We start from the raw sequence: 17,716 nt of genomic DNA on the forward strand, positions 1-17,716 counted from the left end.
CAAAACTAATGACTGCATCTCTCCAGACCTCCAAGCAAAAAAACTAAACAATCTTTACCAGTTCTGCAAATACATTGAACATCCCCTCTGCATAATTATTGAACTTCTTTTCTTCTGTTGCCAGCCCAAGCCACATGTTCACACGTATCTGGACGGGAATCTTCAAACCTTTTTTGTTGTCCATGGGATACTGTAAATAAATAAGTCATGAGGTACAGAACATTTTATAGAGCAAAGTATAAACGTGTTATGCCTAATGTTTGAACAGCAGCATAGTACAATCTCTCAATACCTGCATAAAGACGGTCTGATTCTTCCCGCAGTATTGGCCACATGCCTGCTCACAGTAGGATGAATGCAGCACTTGATAGGCTGGGATGCGGGCGTACGCTACCCTCTTCTCTCCTCTCAACATCCAGATAATCACATCAGGCATGCTGTTCTGAGGCTTTGGTAAAAGATGTTGATACAAATTATGTTTAAATGTGATTTCATTTAAGTTAGATTCTATTAGTTTGATTAACAAGAATTAGCACCCAAATTACAATTCTAATCTAACGCTAGTCCCTAACGTCTAAAGTACACTGTACAAATAAAATACAAGCATTGGCAGAAAACCAGCTCAACAACTTCCTGGAAGTGCACCAGTTTGCCTGGAGTTGCATTTACTAGTAGAAAATGTTTTTCAGGTTTGTAGCATCTTTAAAAGAGTTTTGTTTGTCTCTCATATGGGCATGTTAATTTGATAGAAAACAATATGTAACACATATTTTGTTTGTGTATTATTTCTGTGAAATAATCAGTACATTTTAGATGGACAGAAAGTCGCATTCTGCTCGTAGCCAGATACTGCTATGCAATTATTTGAGCATTTTCTTTTCGCTGGTCTAATATTGTCAGTCTTTGGTCATGTTTCTTAGTTCTTAAGTGAAAAGTTTGGCTATGAGAGGCTAACCATGCACTGGTGAAGTAAAGTATAATTAAGAGCAATGGGTTGATTTTTTTTTGTTATTTAAGGATGCATCAATATTAAAATTATGTTCGATAACAAGCCGCTAATTATTTTCCTATTTATTCATTCTGAAAAACAGCAGATTCATAAAAATTCTATACTAATTTGTCTAAACAAATACAATCATAATTTTAAATGCTACAAGTGCATTTAGCCAAAACATTAATATACAGCATAAACAGCTAAATGAATACTGTTAAATTAAGTATGGTAAATGAGCATGCACAACTGAATATCTAATATTGATATATACATCTATAATTAACCAATTAGTTTAAAAAAATCTATGTGCATTTCTAATTGTAGCTCCATTCCTACACAAAATAAAACCATACCTCCTCAGCAAGTTGCAGGAGTTTGTCGAGCCAGGATTCAATGATGCTCAAGCACTTAGTAACATCTGTGGCCTCCTCAAACAAGCGTTTAGCCCCTTCCATGATGTTCTCCAGAGCACTGTCCCGCAACTTCTTTATCTGAATATCCAGGGTTGTGAGATTGGGCTTCCCCTCCAGGTCAGGAATTTTGAAACTGAGCACACAGTAGTTTGTATTAGTTAAAACATGCATGACACAAATAAAACATTTTCTATTTGAAAATCTCCCATATTTCAACTGACAACATTCAACAATGCATGTAGTTACATCTTAATGACTGTGGATCTAAATTGGACATTACCTGGTGATATCTTCCATTAACTGATTGATGAGCTTCAGCCAGATTTCTACTAGTCTTGCATCTGTAGCTTTGGACAGTACTGCAGACTTTAACATACTGAGGTTTGTTTGCTGCAAAAGTATTAAAAAGTTTGAGTGAGAAAGAGCATATAATTCATTCTTTGAGCATCAGACACACACACTAAAAGTTTGGGGTCGGCAAGAAGTCTCGTATGCTCTGACAAGTGCATGTCAGAACCATAGACTGTAAAACAATATGGACATTGTGTCCGTGATGTCACCCGAAGGTTTCTGAAGAGCATGTTTAAAGCACAAAGTGGGCGGAGCCGGCCGTCGCCAGCTTGGCAGCCACTGCGCGTCACTCTCGGATAAACGAAAATGGGCAAAGAAAGAGGAGGGATTAGCTGAGGTGACGTGGCAGCTAACAGCAGACAAATGGCTAGTAGTGACAGCAGCGGCAATCCACCTGTCACTCAAGTGGCCACGCCCTTAATTATGCAGAACTTTAATGCTTAATATAATTTAAACTGACGAGTTATAAAAAAATTCACCCCCCTCACAGTTGTCATGAAGGGCAAAATTAGCTATATAGACCAAAACCACTTTTTGCACCAGGCTGTAAAAAAAAAAAAAACTGCTGTAAAGTTGGGCATTTTTACATGGGGGATATATGGATTGACTCTTTTGGAGACCGTCTCTAGCGGCCAGTCGATGAATAGCAGTTTAAGTCACTTCCGTGTTGGTTTCAAGAGAGACAGGAAGGTTGCCACTTGGTCAGAACAGTGTGCGAATAAAATGTTTAACTGGCAAGGCTTTAAAATGCATGCAAATAATAAACTTTAGTTATTGCGAAGAACTGCAATGTCACGTGCGCGTAACCCTACTGTTGCGTTGCTAAACATGTGATGTGAAGGTACGTCGCGTTGTAACTGCAACTGAGAATAGAATGTGCACTGAAGTGCACATGATGCTACAATCTCTCTCAAAAGCAGTTGTGAGACATTTTAAACGTTCAAGATCTAAAATCGTTATAATTGCACACTCCTAAATTCAATGTCATACAAAACATTCACTTACCAAATGGTTAGATATATACAGAATGATGTTCAGTGAGTCTAACCGGTGACTGATATCCTCCCAAAAGGATGTAATGGAAATCACAGGCTTAGTGTCGCCCCATGGCAGGTAGTAGTAATTATTACCTGGAAGAACCAAAGACATTTTTTTAATAAAATCAATACCTCACATCCTATTTTTACAAACACCAAATACTTCCAACTGTGCATCACCATCAAAAACAGCACAGCTGTACTGTGTGGTCGAAGCCAGAGGTTTGCACGTTTGGTCCATCTTGTTGCCATAGTTCCCGATGCTAACTTCAAACTGAATGGGCTCCCCCGGTTCTTGGATCATGGTCGCACTATGAAACACTGCACACAAACAATACTTCCTTCTGCGCTGGTATTTCTATGCAAACAAAAGAACAAAGCTGTAAGTATAGGCTTCAAGTGAAAAACTACTCTGTAAGGAAACTCAACAAAGAGCCACACCTGAACAACCAAGATATCATCGCTTGATATTTCTTCCACAGACTTGTCAGGCTTTCCATCAAGTTTAGTAGAGAGTTCAACAAGAACTCTCCCTCGATAAGCCGCCCCTTCACCCTGCGAAGGTTCACAAATCCTTCAGCGTATTTGAATGCATTTTTTAACTGAAAACATTTTTGCTGCAAATTCTAATTACTTGGGAATGGAAACATAAAAGGAATCATCTGCACTTGCCTTTCCTAAATTAAGGTCGTCATATGGGTCAGGTAAGCCTGAGAACTCTCTCTGACTGCCATACAGACACATATAGCAAGGCCCAAAAGTAGGCAGGAAGCCCATCTCAGATTCCCCAGTCTCTCCTGTGGAAAAACACATTCAATTAAAAGTTTCCAGTGGCATGATATTAGTTAGTAGTTAGATTAGTACGATTTGTTAAAGCATCTCAAAAGCAGAGCTCTTTAAATTAGTGTCATGAATTATAACTAATCATTTTAAATGTACAGAAACCCACAATTAATGAAATTATTATAATAATAATTTATTAAATTCATGCTGTGATTTCAACTACATGGATAAACAATGTTAGTGATGATTCAGCACAATATGATTATTCACAACTGAAATATTTTCACAATAAGTTGTACACTACCTGTCAAGTTTGGAATAAATAAGCATCTCTTACAAAGGCTGCATTTTTTTTAATATTTTTTTTTAGTAAAAGTATTATTTTTAGTTTTTTTTTATTTCAATTTTTTTTTTTAATGTAATTTATTCCTGTGATGGATAAGCTGAATCCTTGCTGAACAAAAATACAGTAGTCAACATTTGAAGTGGATCAAAACCTTTCATTAAAGTTATATATATTTGGAACAATACCCATTCTTATCTTAGGACAACTTTGATTAACTTTCTGGATCCACTTCAAATGTTGACTACTGTATATTAACCTTTGAGTTGTAGTGTATAACAGTTTCCACCAAAAAAAAGCATCAAAACAGTTTAACAATGTGACACTGAAGAAAAATCAGCGTTGCCAAAGGATTAAACTAAACATTTTAAAATAGTAAACAGTTATTTTAAATTAAATATCTTTTTTTTTTCTATATTTTTGGATCAAATAAATGCAGCCTTGTAAGCATAAGACAAAAAAAAAAAAGATATTCCAAACTTATGCAAGTCAGATGATTAATTATGCCATGCCATTTTATTTAGGTGATTAAGGTTATAGTAAATTGCATTGTTCAACTTTTTTGTCATGTTGCATAACATGAAAAAAATAGCATAAGCGCTCTGTGCTAATGCGAATTCGAAAGCATGCATTGGCATTTATAATGTGCAAATTAACTGCAACCCCTTGGGTACCACATCCTTTCAGACCAATACGAATATGAATAGTTAGTTTGAGAGAATAACCCGATTAATAAAAATAAAAAAAACTTACAAGAAAAGAACTGCATGTTAACTAGAATTGATAGAATAACTAGAAGGCCTAAATTGTGTGTTTGGACAAGGGATTGCAGATCTGGAATCAGCACAAATATTCAACCTTTATTTGCTGAAAATTCATCTCCTGGATAATCCTCTATCACAAAGAAAACAAATAAAGATAAATAAAATAATATTTAAGTTTTGAATTTCATAGTACAGAACTCAAGTTCAGGACATGACCCCTTTAAATAAAATAAAAAATAAAGAGTTGACATGAAAATAGTGTATTCTGTATTTTATACCTTCAACTTCACCACCAGAGGATGCTATTTTGGACAGATCCAAATACGTGGTGCCTATGGCATCATTTCCAGAGATGCGATCCCTGAGAAAGAGGGGGAGTCAGCTTAAATGTTCCAGTGTGTCATTGAATCAGTCCAGCTAGGGGAGTTATCAGTTTTTCCACTGTTCCCCAAGCAGCTGTAGTCTGGTTTATGGGGAGGAATGCATTGTGGGAGAGGGTGGGACAGTCCTGCTATGACTCATACTGCCTGCCTGTGTCCTCCCAGCGCAAAACACTGACCAAACTTTGACTCCCAGCTCACATTCCAAGACTAACACAGGGGATTCTCTTAACACAGATTTAAAATGTCCATATCCACTGTGGCCATACAACTTTACCACCACCACGCTTATGCTCACCAGTCAAATACAGTCAGCTTGATTCTTTCACACATGGATGGGAACTGTAAAACAAGTCAAAAGTGTTTCCAATTAGAAACTTCAGGGGACTAACAAATTAATAAAGTGCAAAAACAAATCTTTTCCAATCCAGCCAATTACCTTGACCTGCAGATTGAGCTGCTGGTTCCACTCTGGATTTGCATTCTTCTCAATTATTTGTGTACAGAGCTGAAATACATGTAACTGTAGTTCAGACAAAAGGCAGAAGAAATATGTGTGTACAGCATGTCTGGGTGGCCTGTACCTTTTTGCCCGCAAACCAGGCCTCAACAAACGGATCCACTAGATTTTTCTTGTTTTCTTGACCCCCAAATGCTGCTTTTAAAGTCTGGGTGATGGAGTCATCCACTGAAAACAAAAAGCACTTCAATGTTACATCTTACTTACAAATAATCAAAATACTTCCAACTAGATTTACTTTAACAATAAGTAAACTAACTTTTGCTGCTTAAAGTGCAGTTTATTCTTTCAGTCTGAGGAAAACTACTTAGTACTTAATCTTATTTTATCATTTAAATTTGACTTACAAATTAGCTAGCAGATGTGGTTGAAGTATTTTGATAAGCAGTAGTGAGATGCAAACAGTGTTACAAATTCCGCCACTTTAAAGTGAAGTTTATTCTTTCACAGTCTAAGAAAAAACATTTGGTACAACACACTAAATACAACTTATTTTACTAAATTGTATCTACAGCTCATCTAAATATTTTCAACGCCCTGTTTAGAGCTTATATTAAGCCAGGATCAGGCCTTAATTCCATTAGGATATTCAAGTAGATTTTATTAGCGTCCCTTAGAAAAAAACATTACTGGTGAACTGTACATCTCGAGACAAAACAATGGCACTGATATGTCAGTGCAAGTTGCTTTCATTTAAAAAAAATGTCTGTGAAAACAGGGGTTTATCTACTAGTTAAGCCACACACACTTAACTAGTATACTTAAGCTACATAACCATTTTTAAACAAAAACATTCTGTATGATTGGTCATAAGAACAAAATAAAATAACCAGCTTTCTCCGATTCTTTTCCCAGGCATTAGCTTAACTGACAGACGAGAATCAGGGAACACTGTGCACGTGTTAACAGTCCCAGTGACTCAACAGTTAATGGCAGGGAACGGTTTCGTGTAAGCTACTGATACCACCTTGAGGGATCAGAAAGTGACTCAATGTGCCCTTTCCTGGCCAAACAATTGAATCCAAATCATATCAACCAAAGAAGATTGTCTGATGTGCTACTTCAGAGAACAAATGCATAAGGAATAACTGGCATACTCTGGGGGACGTCCTCAGCCCGAAACACTTTGAGTTTAAGTGTAACCCATCGGAGAGCGACGCCAGCGGGCAGCAGCAAGTTACTCTCCACATCATCTTTATCACTGTCCTCCTCCTTCCTTTCCACCTGTCAAATAAACATTAACAAAAAAGACCAGGTTATACAGCTTGTAAAGAAAGCAGAAAGCAGTCTTTTAGCGGTTTATTAAGTCTTCTCATGCACTATTGCATATTTTAGTTAGACATGTTCCTGGGTCAACATATTGTGTTTATCTTGGAACAACATTACTGTCTGAAAATCTAATCCCAACTATATCCCTACCCCTCAACATAACACTACCAGTAAGTTATCCCTTTAAATCAGAGGGAAATGATGGGTGAATAACACTGATGTAGAAGCAGCACCCAACTCTCGTTGTAAGCCTAAACTTGACAAACTGTAAACTTGTCCCTCAAATCTGATTGTTTGATTGGAATGTTGTTCCCGGATTAAAAAGATCTTGATCCAGGGACATGTTGTACTTTGTGAAATCAGGTTCTGCAACAGTGTATATATACAGAGCACAGATGCCAATATAAATGATCTTCAGGGGACGTACCGGCGGTTCATCTCCTGTTCCCACCACAAACATGCTGACTTTGATATAACCCTTCGCTCCTGAGCTCGAGTCATCTGGGTCAATTAGGAGAACCCATTTCTTCATGACACAGTGAGCTGGGGTTTAAAAAAACAAACCTTTAATGATCCGTTCAACTACAGATAAAATGTAATGAATATTTTGTGAGTATCGGATAATTACCTGGTTCATCATAGATGTAGCCAATATCAAGCTACAAAAAGAGAAATTCATTCATAAGATCATCTTGAAGTTCATTGCGCGTCTAGTATAATAAAAGCACAATTACCTTGAATTCACCCATGAGACAGTCTGATCTAAAAGAAGAGGAGTTATACACCTGCAAAAAAGAAGGAAAACAACAACATCACCGATAAGAAAGAAAGAGGAAAACTGGTCACAAAAAAAGCTTTTTTTCTTACCCGGAAGCTTACGATCTCATCAAACAGTTCAGAGGGCAACATGTTGACATTGAAAAAGAATATCTGGAAAGAGGGACGCATACAATATTTAGTGACATTCTATTTAGAATAATCAGAATGTTATTTAGAATTTTCTCTTTAGAATAATGGCTCTTCAAATAATCAGGAATAGTCTACTATAAGGCTACATCCAATCAGACAAAAGTGACTCAAATCTGATGTTTTTGCTTATATGCTCATGTTTTTAATGTGAACAGCACAAATCATAAAATCTGATTTATTTGATTCTGATTTAGACCACTTCCATGTGTGGTACTAAATCCGGTATGGTTCAGATGTTTCACGGTGAAAGCTCTATACAAGCAAAACTTGAAGGAAAACTAAATAAATATGCCTAGAAATACTTTGCTCGGTTTCTCCTCATCCTTGTCTTCATCCTCCCTATCGCCTGCACATGAATTCACGTGCTTCAGGAGTACATCAGCTTATAAACGAATGCTTAAGCACTCATTTCAGTGTCCTCTATGTTTACGTCCGTATGACAGTGTCTTGTTATTGTTCTTTTGGGGTCAGTTTGGGACTGTGATCAGGTCACACTTGAATCTGATATTGAACATTTTAAAAAAATAAATAATGAGAACAGCCAAACAATATATATATATATATATATATATATATATATATATATATCGGAGCAATAAATCAGAATTGAGCACTAAGGCTTGCAGTGTGAATGTAGCCTTAAAGAACAGGTCACCCAAATATGAAGTTTTTTCGTCCGGTGAAAATTAGCAATTAGCAAGACTAGAATATAGAACATGAATAGAATTGTGTACTTAATATATATATATATATATATATATATATATATATATATATATATTTTTTTTTTAATAAACAAATAAATAATTGTTGCCGTTTTAAATAAATAAATAATACAAAAAGATCTGTAATATCAATCATGTACCTCATCAAAGTATGGGTTATTTCCTTTCCTGATCCTAGTTCTGTGTGTTTCTCCACACACATACACTTTGACCACAGGTTTGATGTTATTTCCAGGCAACTGACGTCCCTCAATCACCCGCACACGGATCTTTGAGAAAAATAACATGACTAATGAAGCATATGCAGTCAGCATTTAAAATGGAAGAGACATCATATTGCTACAGGACGCTGCTGTACCTGAAAATCCTGAGGTTTGTTGGCCAAATTATGACGTTTCCTTGTCCGAAGTTTCTGGCCTGGCTCACCAGGGGATGTGACCGCACCCGGTACCCCAGAATCAGTGACGTCACCCTCTTCACCCCCAGCTGATCAGTGCACATCCACAAAGAAAAAATACATAAAGCAGCACGTCATGGGTCAGTCAAACATACGCAACATGGCAAACATGCAATATACATATTCAAAGCTAAAGCCTTTCACAAAATGATCTTCACGCATTCCTGCAATCGACATAACTATAAAGTATCTGAAAATGCATTTTTACACAATTTCACACACCATCAAGCATGTCATCTGTAGAACACTCCATTACAAGGTCAAACAGAAAAGCACTGAGCCACACACTCAGCTAACCTGTGTTTCCGCCCATGCTGCCATCTAGTTGATTTGTCATGGCACCGGCAGGTGGCTCATAGCCAATCATCATGCTGATGGTCCCCTACAAAAGGATCTAGCTAATTATCTCATAATAATGTGTCAAATAGACTACATAAATACTGAAAGTGCCTCGAATGTGTAAATATTGACAGTGATGCTATCATCACAAAACTACATTAGAATGTAATTGTTTTTAATCGCTGTTTAAATACGCCTCTCAGGTTTAATACAGGTGACGACCTAATTAAAATCAACTAGTCAATTAAGCCAATAAAGTCGTTGTAAATAAGCATACAAATGTTTTCACGAACAAATCATGATTCATCAATAATTTTCATTCTAAAATTTATTCTAAATTCAAACCACTCGTACACAAAATTCACATACACTTGGTGGCCTAGATGAAATGTAATACTTCGATATAGATCTTAAATATATTCCATCATGTACATATACACACACATATATATATATATATATATATATATATATGTGTGTGTGTGTGTGTGTGCTATATATATATATATATATATTATATATATGTGTGTGTGTGTGTGTGTGTGTGTGTGTGTGTGTGTGTGTGTGTGCGCTATATATATATATATATATATATATATATATATATATATATATATATATCTCACATACACACATAGTAAAAGTAAAAAAAAAAGGCGTGTTATAGTTCGAGCTGCTCTGAATAAAGACACAGATACACGTGTATACAGCTGGCCAATCAGAAGTCTGTAATCTGGGCATGTATTAAATGGGTTTGTTTTGTTTGAACTGGTTTTGAGGATGGCACAATTGGCATTGCTCGAGGATCTTGCTACACGTGTTCTCAGGCTAGAATGTGACTTTACAGAGCGTTGTGTTTGTTGAGAGTAATGAGGGTAAGGGTGTGTGAAAAGTCCTTAAATGGACATAGTTTGGGTTTGTTGTACGCACGTGTTCTGAATTTGTACGCACGAGTTGTGAATTAGCCGAAAATGTTTTGTGAGAAGTTCTCTTGTTTATATAAATACTAATTATCCACGCAATTATTAGTGAATGAGACCCAATAATACTTATTTGGTAGCTGAAAGTATTTTCAGGTATTTAATAAAAGTTGTAGTTGAAAATGTTTTTAAAATATACATGCGTGTCAGTTGATTTAGAAGATTTAAAAATACTTACTCCTATGTTCTTGCCAGTTTCATCCACTAGAGCCAAGTTTTTCACCGGGAGAGATTTAACTTGGCTACTGGCAAGGTCTTTTAATGAGACTTTAGCAGATCCAATCAACCTAAAACAAACAAAGATAATTGAACAAAATTACATATTTAAACATTTTGTCCTTGAAAAAAAAGTCTTCATGCTTTAAAATAACTTGAATGTAATTATACACCCTTGATTCATTTAATATACGCGGTTCTATGAATATGCAAATTAGCCCTACCTCCACTCACACCAGCTCAGACATTGACCTGATTGGTTACAAGGTCATTTGTGAGGTCAGAAACACCAGCGATTTCAAACTGCGTTTTTGAGACTTTTTTTTGAGGAGAAAATACTCATAACACTAGACTCAGCAATGGTGTTGACTTGCATATTAAAAACACCACATAGACATATAACAACATTAAAATTTTCACCACAGGGGGACTTTATTTTCTGTCAGTCCATTAAATGCTACATAATAAACAGAGGTGACACACAACACAATGCGTAAATAAATATTATACATGGGAGAAAAATTCTTTGTGTGCTCTAACCTCCAAAAGTAAATAACGCCACCCAGATTAATAATGTGACTGCGAAGCTTAGTAGGTCAGCATCGAGGAACACGCTCAAAGACCATTTTCCATCTGAGCATTTCCCTGGCTAAGAGAAACATTTGCTATAAAACGCTTTGATTATTAATTTTTCAGCCACAAACAACAGCACATTCAGCATTTACCTTCTGAAAACACTGACATGCTACCTCTACACATTTGATTAGTGGGCTGGTGTTGTATCATTTCACAATAATAATTAACAAAGGTGCGTCAACAGACATTATACCTGGGGCCTATGCCATGAAGCCAGCTTAGGTATGTTACGTATGTTTCTGTTTAGTATGTGCCAACCCTGAGAACCATGAAGTGGTTTGGCTTTTAGCGGTGGTCATCACCATAGTAACTTACGCTTCATGCCAGGTTATGTTCTAGGTAAGAGATCTCAAATCGAAATTGGACCAGCTGTGAGCATGTGACATGTCTGAATCTGATACAATAAGCACTTTAGGTGTACAGAAGTACATATGAAAGCGCTATATAAATGCCTCATTCATTCATTCGCCCCAGTTTCACTTGCTACAAATACATTTTTAAGGGTATGTTTACACGACAACGATGTAGAGACGAAAATTCCTTTGCATTTTCACGTAGGGCCTACCGACGAGAACGCTGTCAAAATTACCCGTTCACATGGATCCGCGAAACGGATTAAAAACAGATTAAGAACGCTGTATTATGCATGTCAGGCCAGTAGTTGGCGATTTCACTTTGTAAAGAAACCTATTACGTGTTCTGTCTATACGCATGCGCATGTTGTCACCGTCTGCACAAATTCCTGTTTTTTCATGTTTACATGAAGACAATAACGGTATCATTTTCAAAAACTTTTTTCAGGTCCCCAAATGCAGTTGTCGTGTAAATAAATGGCCAAAACGCAATAAAAGCATAAACGGCCCCTTAGTAACTAACAAAATTGTCTAGCTTTTAGCGATGATTATTTATTATAATTATTTTATATGATTTATATACCCTTAATCCATTACACATGAGCAACTTTAGTTTAACTATTAAGCAGTTAGTTTAAATGTATAAATATATATGCAGATAATATGTAATAAAATATTTTCTAGAATCAAAGCTTTCAAATGTACTACATGTGAGCTTGTTCAAATCTCTTTATATCTATCCATCTATCTATCTATCTAATCAACTATATAAATTAACTTCACAGCTTGCACTGGTTTTATGGTAAATGGCATTAACGGTTTTACAAAGTCTTATCTTAAATGCATTCATGTGTGAAATTCAATTCTAAAATTCAATTCAATGCATATTTACATTAATAGTTTTAAAAGTTTTAAAAACAGATATTACCATACTTCCTCAGATGATTAATTACATTAAGAATTAAAAATAATAATGTTTTACAAGTTCTCAAATGATATGTTTAAATATGCAGATGATGCACTATATAAATATGCACTAATTTGCATGTATTTCCTGAAACACAACAAACTGAACACTGGATAAAGCCAGGTTCAAAATTCTTGTTTTATTTTGTTGACATGTTAGAATCAAGGGTTTTTACAGAGGAGATTTTGGATCTCTTTTCCATCACAGTATTTTCATCAGAAAATACAGTCAACAGCCAGAAAAAAGGAATAAAGTTTTAAAGAATAAAATGTATGAATGATATGAACAAACCCCCTCTTTAAAAAGCTTAAAAGGGTTCACCCAAAAATGAAAATTAGCCCATTATTTACTCACCCTGAAGACTATAGGTCTTAAGACTAAAAAATGGCCTGGCTCTTCCAAGCTTTATAATGGCAGTGAATGGGGGTCCTGATTTTGAAGCCAAAAAAACGTTCATCCATCCATCATAAAGGCAGTCCACACAGCTCCGGGGGGTTAATAAAGGCCTTCTGAAGTGATGCGTTTGTGTAAGAAAAATATCCACATATAAAACTTTATAAACTAAAATAACTAGCTTCTGACAGACGGCCGGACGCATTGATTTATGGGGAAAGAGTAGGCCTAACCCCTGACCTGACGTATGACATATTGACAAACGCGGAATCGCAGAGGATAGAGCAAAACACAACACCAGTCATGAATTAGAAGTCTAAAACAAGATTTTTTTTAAAGAGAAATGTTAGAGAAGCTTGAGTTTGTTGCCCAAACCTATTTGTTTGAACCGCGAGAGGCGTCAAAGCTTACGCTACTGCTACATCATACATTACATCAAGGGTTATTACTCTTTTGCCATAAGCAGACTTGCGTAGACTGTCTGCCGGAAGCTAGTTTAGTATTTTAGTATTTACAAACTAAAATACTAAATACTTTTAGATATGGCATCACTTCACTACAGGCCTTCATTAATGCCCTGAAACCGTATAGATTACTTTTATGATGGATGGATACACTTTTTTGGGCTTCAAAATATCAACTCCCATTCACTGCCATTATAAAGCTTGGAAGAGCCAGGAAATGTTTTAACATAACTCCAATTGTATTCGACTGAAAGAAGAAATTAATATACACCCTAGGATGGCTTGAGCGCGAGTAAATCATGGCTTCATTTTTCATTTTTGGTTGAACTATCCCTTTAAGAATATAGATAAGCGTTTATAAATGCTACTGAAGTGGAGATTTATGGCTGGTGTCGAAGAAAAAACTAATTTTGAGAAAATGGCCTTTAAAGATATGCATTATTGTAATCGAAATATACAGACACAGATAAAGCACAATAAAATAAAATTTCTTTCCACTAATCTGAAGCACGTAATTGCTAGATATAGCCCAAAGTCAGTGCACTTTTTTGCATGTAATGTCTTGCCTTAAATTACAGTTATTCAAGAATGGTTTTTATCAACAATTTACACCCAAATTAATTTTGCCTAGTAAATCTTTGCTTATGAAGCTTTCATTGAATTCATTTATTGCATTTAATTCTATGCAACATTCATGTAATTGGTTTTCAAACTATTTGATACCAGCTCTGCTTGGGTTTCTTGAATGAAGAATTTTCATTGTAAGAGTTCTTACAAATTTTTCAGGGAAAGTCTCACAACATCCTATGACAATTAAACCAATAATTACATTGAGCAATATTCTCAGACTTCAACCGAATATTCAAAACCTAATGATCTCAAGTTTCAAACAAACATGGCAAAACAAACATATCAAGCAAAAGTAACCACACCCTCCAACATTTCGCCTCATTCCATTTCCTTTATGGAATGTTATTTCTAAGATCCTTAACCTGAGGTGATTCCAAGTATGATTAATATTTACTAGCCTCTTAATATCAATGATCAAACACACTTCCTGTATTTTAGCACATGAAAGTATTCCATTGGGAGTTAAACTAAGTGCACTGCTCACTAACTCTGGCCTTGTGGGAAGCAGACTAGATCAGTGCCGTGCTGTTCTTCATTTGCCAGACTCTCAAACAGAATTGATTTGGAATGCCACAATGTTACTTTTGTTCCAAAGAGAAAAATGCATGCGTCCCACAAAATGTTGCCAAATACGTTGCTGGATCAACATCTCTTCAACATTCTGTAGCTAAATTCTCAGACTGTCCAAAATTATAATTTGATCAGCATTCCCTATCTCTAAAATCGGATTAATTGAGAACAATATTGTTCCAAATCTAACAAAGATGTTGATCCAGGAACATGTCCTACAGGAAAATGCCCACCAAAATCAGTTAAAGATCCCATGAAATTTAAAATGTTGAGGTTTTAGAGCTTGTAGTTCATGTCTATTTGGTTTGTAATGCAAGTTAAAGGCTAGATATACGTGCTGCTCCAAATTCCCGTTTCGATAGGGATTACATCAACACAGAAAAGAAAACTGCTAGTCCAGCCATTTCATAGTCAGGAAACACACAATACATTGCCACTGTCTGGGAGACACTTTAAATCTACTCTGGTTAGCCCATATTAACTACTATGTGCTATCCTGCAACACCATAACTAGTGCTCTTTCAACACAGAAACAGGTTAACAAAGAAACATCAGTATAATGGTGAGCTTATGAGATCAGTAACATAAGCTACATGTCAAGGCCCAAAATATTTGCTTTTTCATCCTGTATCTTCAACATAATGCTTCTTTTACTTTGGTAACCAAGGTATAGTTGTCATTTATTAATAAAAAGAGAGAGAGATCCTTACAATACAACTCAGTTCCTTTTATTTGGTTTAAAGCATCTCAATGTCACTAGTGTAATTTCTCAGTATATCGAAATATCACAACGGTACTGAAGATGGTGATTAATAATTGCCAGCATTTGACAACACATTTATATAATGCGAGTCAGAAATGATCAGGGGTCGGGGGTAAAATCTACTATAATGTATGCCATTCCAGATTCTTTAAGGGACTGTAGTTCATTCCCATATAACACACATTATATTCTGTTTTAGACAGTTATTGCAAACTATTTTGTTGATGTCAATATACATTTCTACTGATTAAAGCCCTATAACTATTCAAAATAGGAAGGAATAAATTAAACTGACAAAGTATGACAGAATGATTTAAAATGGTTAGAACAAAATTCCTTCATAAAAGACAAAATGTCTACAAAAAAACAAAGGGAAATGAAAATGAATAAGAATGAATAAAAGACCCACTTGACGTCAACAAGACGAATTTGCATGAAATTGCATGAATGTAAATTTCAGTGGGAGTTATGTTCCTCTTTGTGTTCGCCATTGGATTTTCTCCAATGCCGTTCTCACAGAAAAAAAAAAAATCTAGAATAACTGGAAATGCATGAAATTTACAGCTCAACACGGTGATAAAGAGCTCCAAGACCATTAGATTTACTTCAAGTCATGTCTTTATACAAGAACTGCATTTCAGTAACAATCATTTATTCATCCAGTACTGCGAACCAAACGCCTCTGTTCCACCCCTCATGGCATTGTAGAGCAGGTCTAAACACAGCCGTGAGGGTGTGTTTGAGGTGCATGGTATTACAGTGTCAGACTGAGAAAACCAAGATTAGCATGGGTCACTATTACCCTGAAATGCAGCGACTACTTTAAACTGTGACATCAATACAGAAGTGACAGCGAATAGATTTGAATCTAACCAAGAGAAAAAACTGATGCAACATTTTGTATTTTACTCTGCATTTTACCGAATGGCAAGTAACTTTGAGTCCATTCCAGGAGGTCAAAACTCTTGAATTCTATAAGCTTATACTTCTGTAGTCACACAACTTGTATTTGATTAAGGTGGGAACAAGAGTTCAACACCACACTGTTAAACATATGACTCAATTGAGCAGATGAAAAACACTCACTTGTCCTTGCCAAGAGTCTCGTAGTCTTTCACAAGCACATCAATGTAGGAGGAAGAATCAAGAGGAACACCTTTTAAATCAAACTCAAGTGTCTAAAGGGGGAAAAAAGAGCATTAAAAACTTCAAAAACTCACACAGCCACTGGAGAAATGTTAAACTGTGCCATGCACAAGGTTAATATGCATGCAGTCATAGGCCTTGGTAGCCTAATTAATATTAAATTAAAAACACATTAAATTATTTTAAAAAGATAAACAAAACAAAAAGACAACAATCAAATAAAAAATACTTTGCATGCCGTTTTTATGTCATACACAGAAACTTGAATCCCATTCATTTGTAATTACCGAAAGTGTTTAAAACAAAAGCTCAACAGACCTCATTCCACACTGGGTTCACATCATTGCTAATGGACTTGGTTTTCTTCTTTTCGTCTAAAATGATACGAAAGCCAACAGGTCAAAACTAACAGTCGGTGCCGCTATTTCGCAGTTAAATGGCTTTACATGAAACAAAACAGGGTTTCTTACCTTTAAACACCACAGATACGACGGGGTCTGGGCTGCCCAGTTTCTTCTTGGGCAAACCCGCCGCAGACTCCACTGCCACGCGCAACATGACAGTAAAAAACACAACACGCGTTCATTTAATGCACTTTCATAACGATGTCTCTCTGTATGTGAGTGAGACTGTGGGCTCTTGCAGTGCCCTTATCCTTTTGAGTTTGTAAAGGGTGTGGACTTCACTGACTGTGGCTGCTTACCTGTTCAAGTTCACTTATATTTGCAGAAGTGATGCGCAAATATTGGCTTTAAATTATGAAATTATTTTTTATATAACATGAAGAATATTGCCTGCATGCTTGCCCAAATACACGTAAGATTATAATCTCAGTCATTTTAAAATTTAAGAGATTAGACACAAGCGCCACCTAGCGGTGCATTGAACGAATCACATAGATCAATTTAGTGTTGTACACATCAAACGAACATACTGTCATATTGTAAAGGATTTGGGTGTGTTGTATGTTATGAGGGATAAGTAATTGGACATCATTCATTCTTCTACTACCTTAAGAGAGCCTGGGTTCAGATTCTGCACACTTGAGGAGATTTTTTAGCGGCTTGATGGCATCACAGATCACACTCTTCAACCCTAACTTTTAGTTCCAGTCCTAGAATTTGATTGGCCGAGCGGCGTCCCATTTGGGCGGAACACTTCTACTTTTTGTATCACTCCGCTTGTGCCTGTTTGCGCGTTTAGACCAGACTGTGTGCAATGCATTAGTAGCGGCCATTTTTTCCCCTGCAGTTC

General features: G+C 36.1%; 1 protein-coding gene across 3 annotated transcripts in view; it reads right to left on the reverse strand.

Annotated features, from left to right (window-relative positions):
• Nucleotides 1-17,636, reverse strand: part of myof (myoferlin) — a 34,814-nt gene extending 17,178 nt beyond the window's left edge. Inside the window, exons 1-25 of one of the 3 annotated variants that reach the window (XM_079596339.1) lie at nt 17,474-17,636; nt 16,933-17,004; nt 16,781-16,836; nt 16,403-16,494; nt 10,503-10,611; nt 9,303-9,387; nt 8,907-9,034; nt 8,689-8,817; nt 7,722-7,784; nt 7,589-7,639; nt 7,483-7,513; nt 7,282-7,397; nt 6,683-6,809; nt 5,650-5,753; nt 5,505-5,573; nt 5,364-5,407; nt 4,964-5,046; nt 3,468-3,592; nt 3,237-3,350; nt 2,976-3,153; nt 2,764-2,888; nt 1,688-1,797; nt 1,348-1,540; nt 293-448; nt 59-190 (exon numbers count right to left, since the gene is read on the reverse strand). In XM_079596339.1, the coding sequence (XP_079452465.1) occupies nt 59-190; nt 293-448; nt 1,348-1,540; nt 1,688-1,797; nt 2,764-2,888; nt 2,976-3,153; nt 3,237-3,350; nt 3,468-3,592; nt 4,964-5,046; nt 5,364-5,407; nt 5,505-5,573; nt 5,650-5,753; nt 6,683-6,809; nt 7,282-7,397; nt 7,483-7,513; nt 7,589-7,639; nt 7,722-7,784; nt 8,689-8,817; nt 8,907-9,034; nt 9,303-9,375 (2,151 nt within the window). In that variant the 5' untranslated portion in view covers nt 9,376-9,387; nt 10,503-10,611; nt 16,403-16,494; ... (1 more) ...; nt 16,933-17,004; nt 17,474-17,636. Of the gene's footprint in view, nt 1-58; nt 191-292; nt 449-1,347; nt 1,541-1,687; nt 1,798-2,763; nt 2,889-2,975; nt 3,154-3,236; nt 3,351-3,467; nt 3,593-4,779; nt 4,816-4,963; nt 5,047-5,363; nt 5,408-5,504; nt 5,574-5,649; nt 5,754-6,682; nt 6,810-7,281; nt 7,398-7,482; nt 7,514-7,588; nt 7,640-7,721; nt 7,785-8,688; nt 8,818-8,906; nt 9,035-9,302; nt 9,388-10,502; nt 10,612-16,402; nt 16,495-16,780; nt 16,837-16,932; nt 17,277-17,473 lie in introns of those variants that run through there. The other 2 variants (XM_079596337.1, XM_079596338.1) reach the window with 2 other exon arrangements.
• Nucleotides 17,637-17,716: the final 80 nt, after the last annotated feature.

The sequence above is a fragment of the Phoxinus phoxinus genome (genome assembly GCF_949152265.1).
Source record: "Phoxinus phoxinus genome assembly, chromosome: 21".
Lineage (NCBI taxonomy): Eukaryota > Metazoa > Chordata > Actinopteri > Cypriniformes > Leuciscidae > Phoxinus > Phoxinus phoxinus.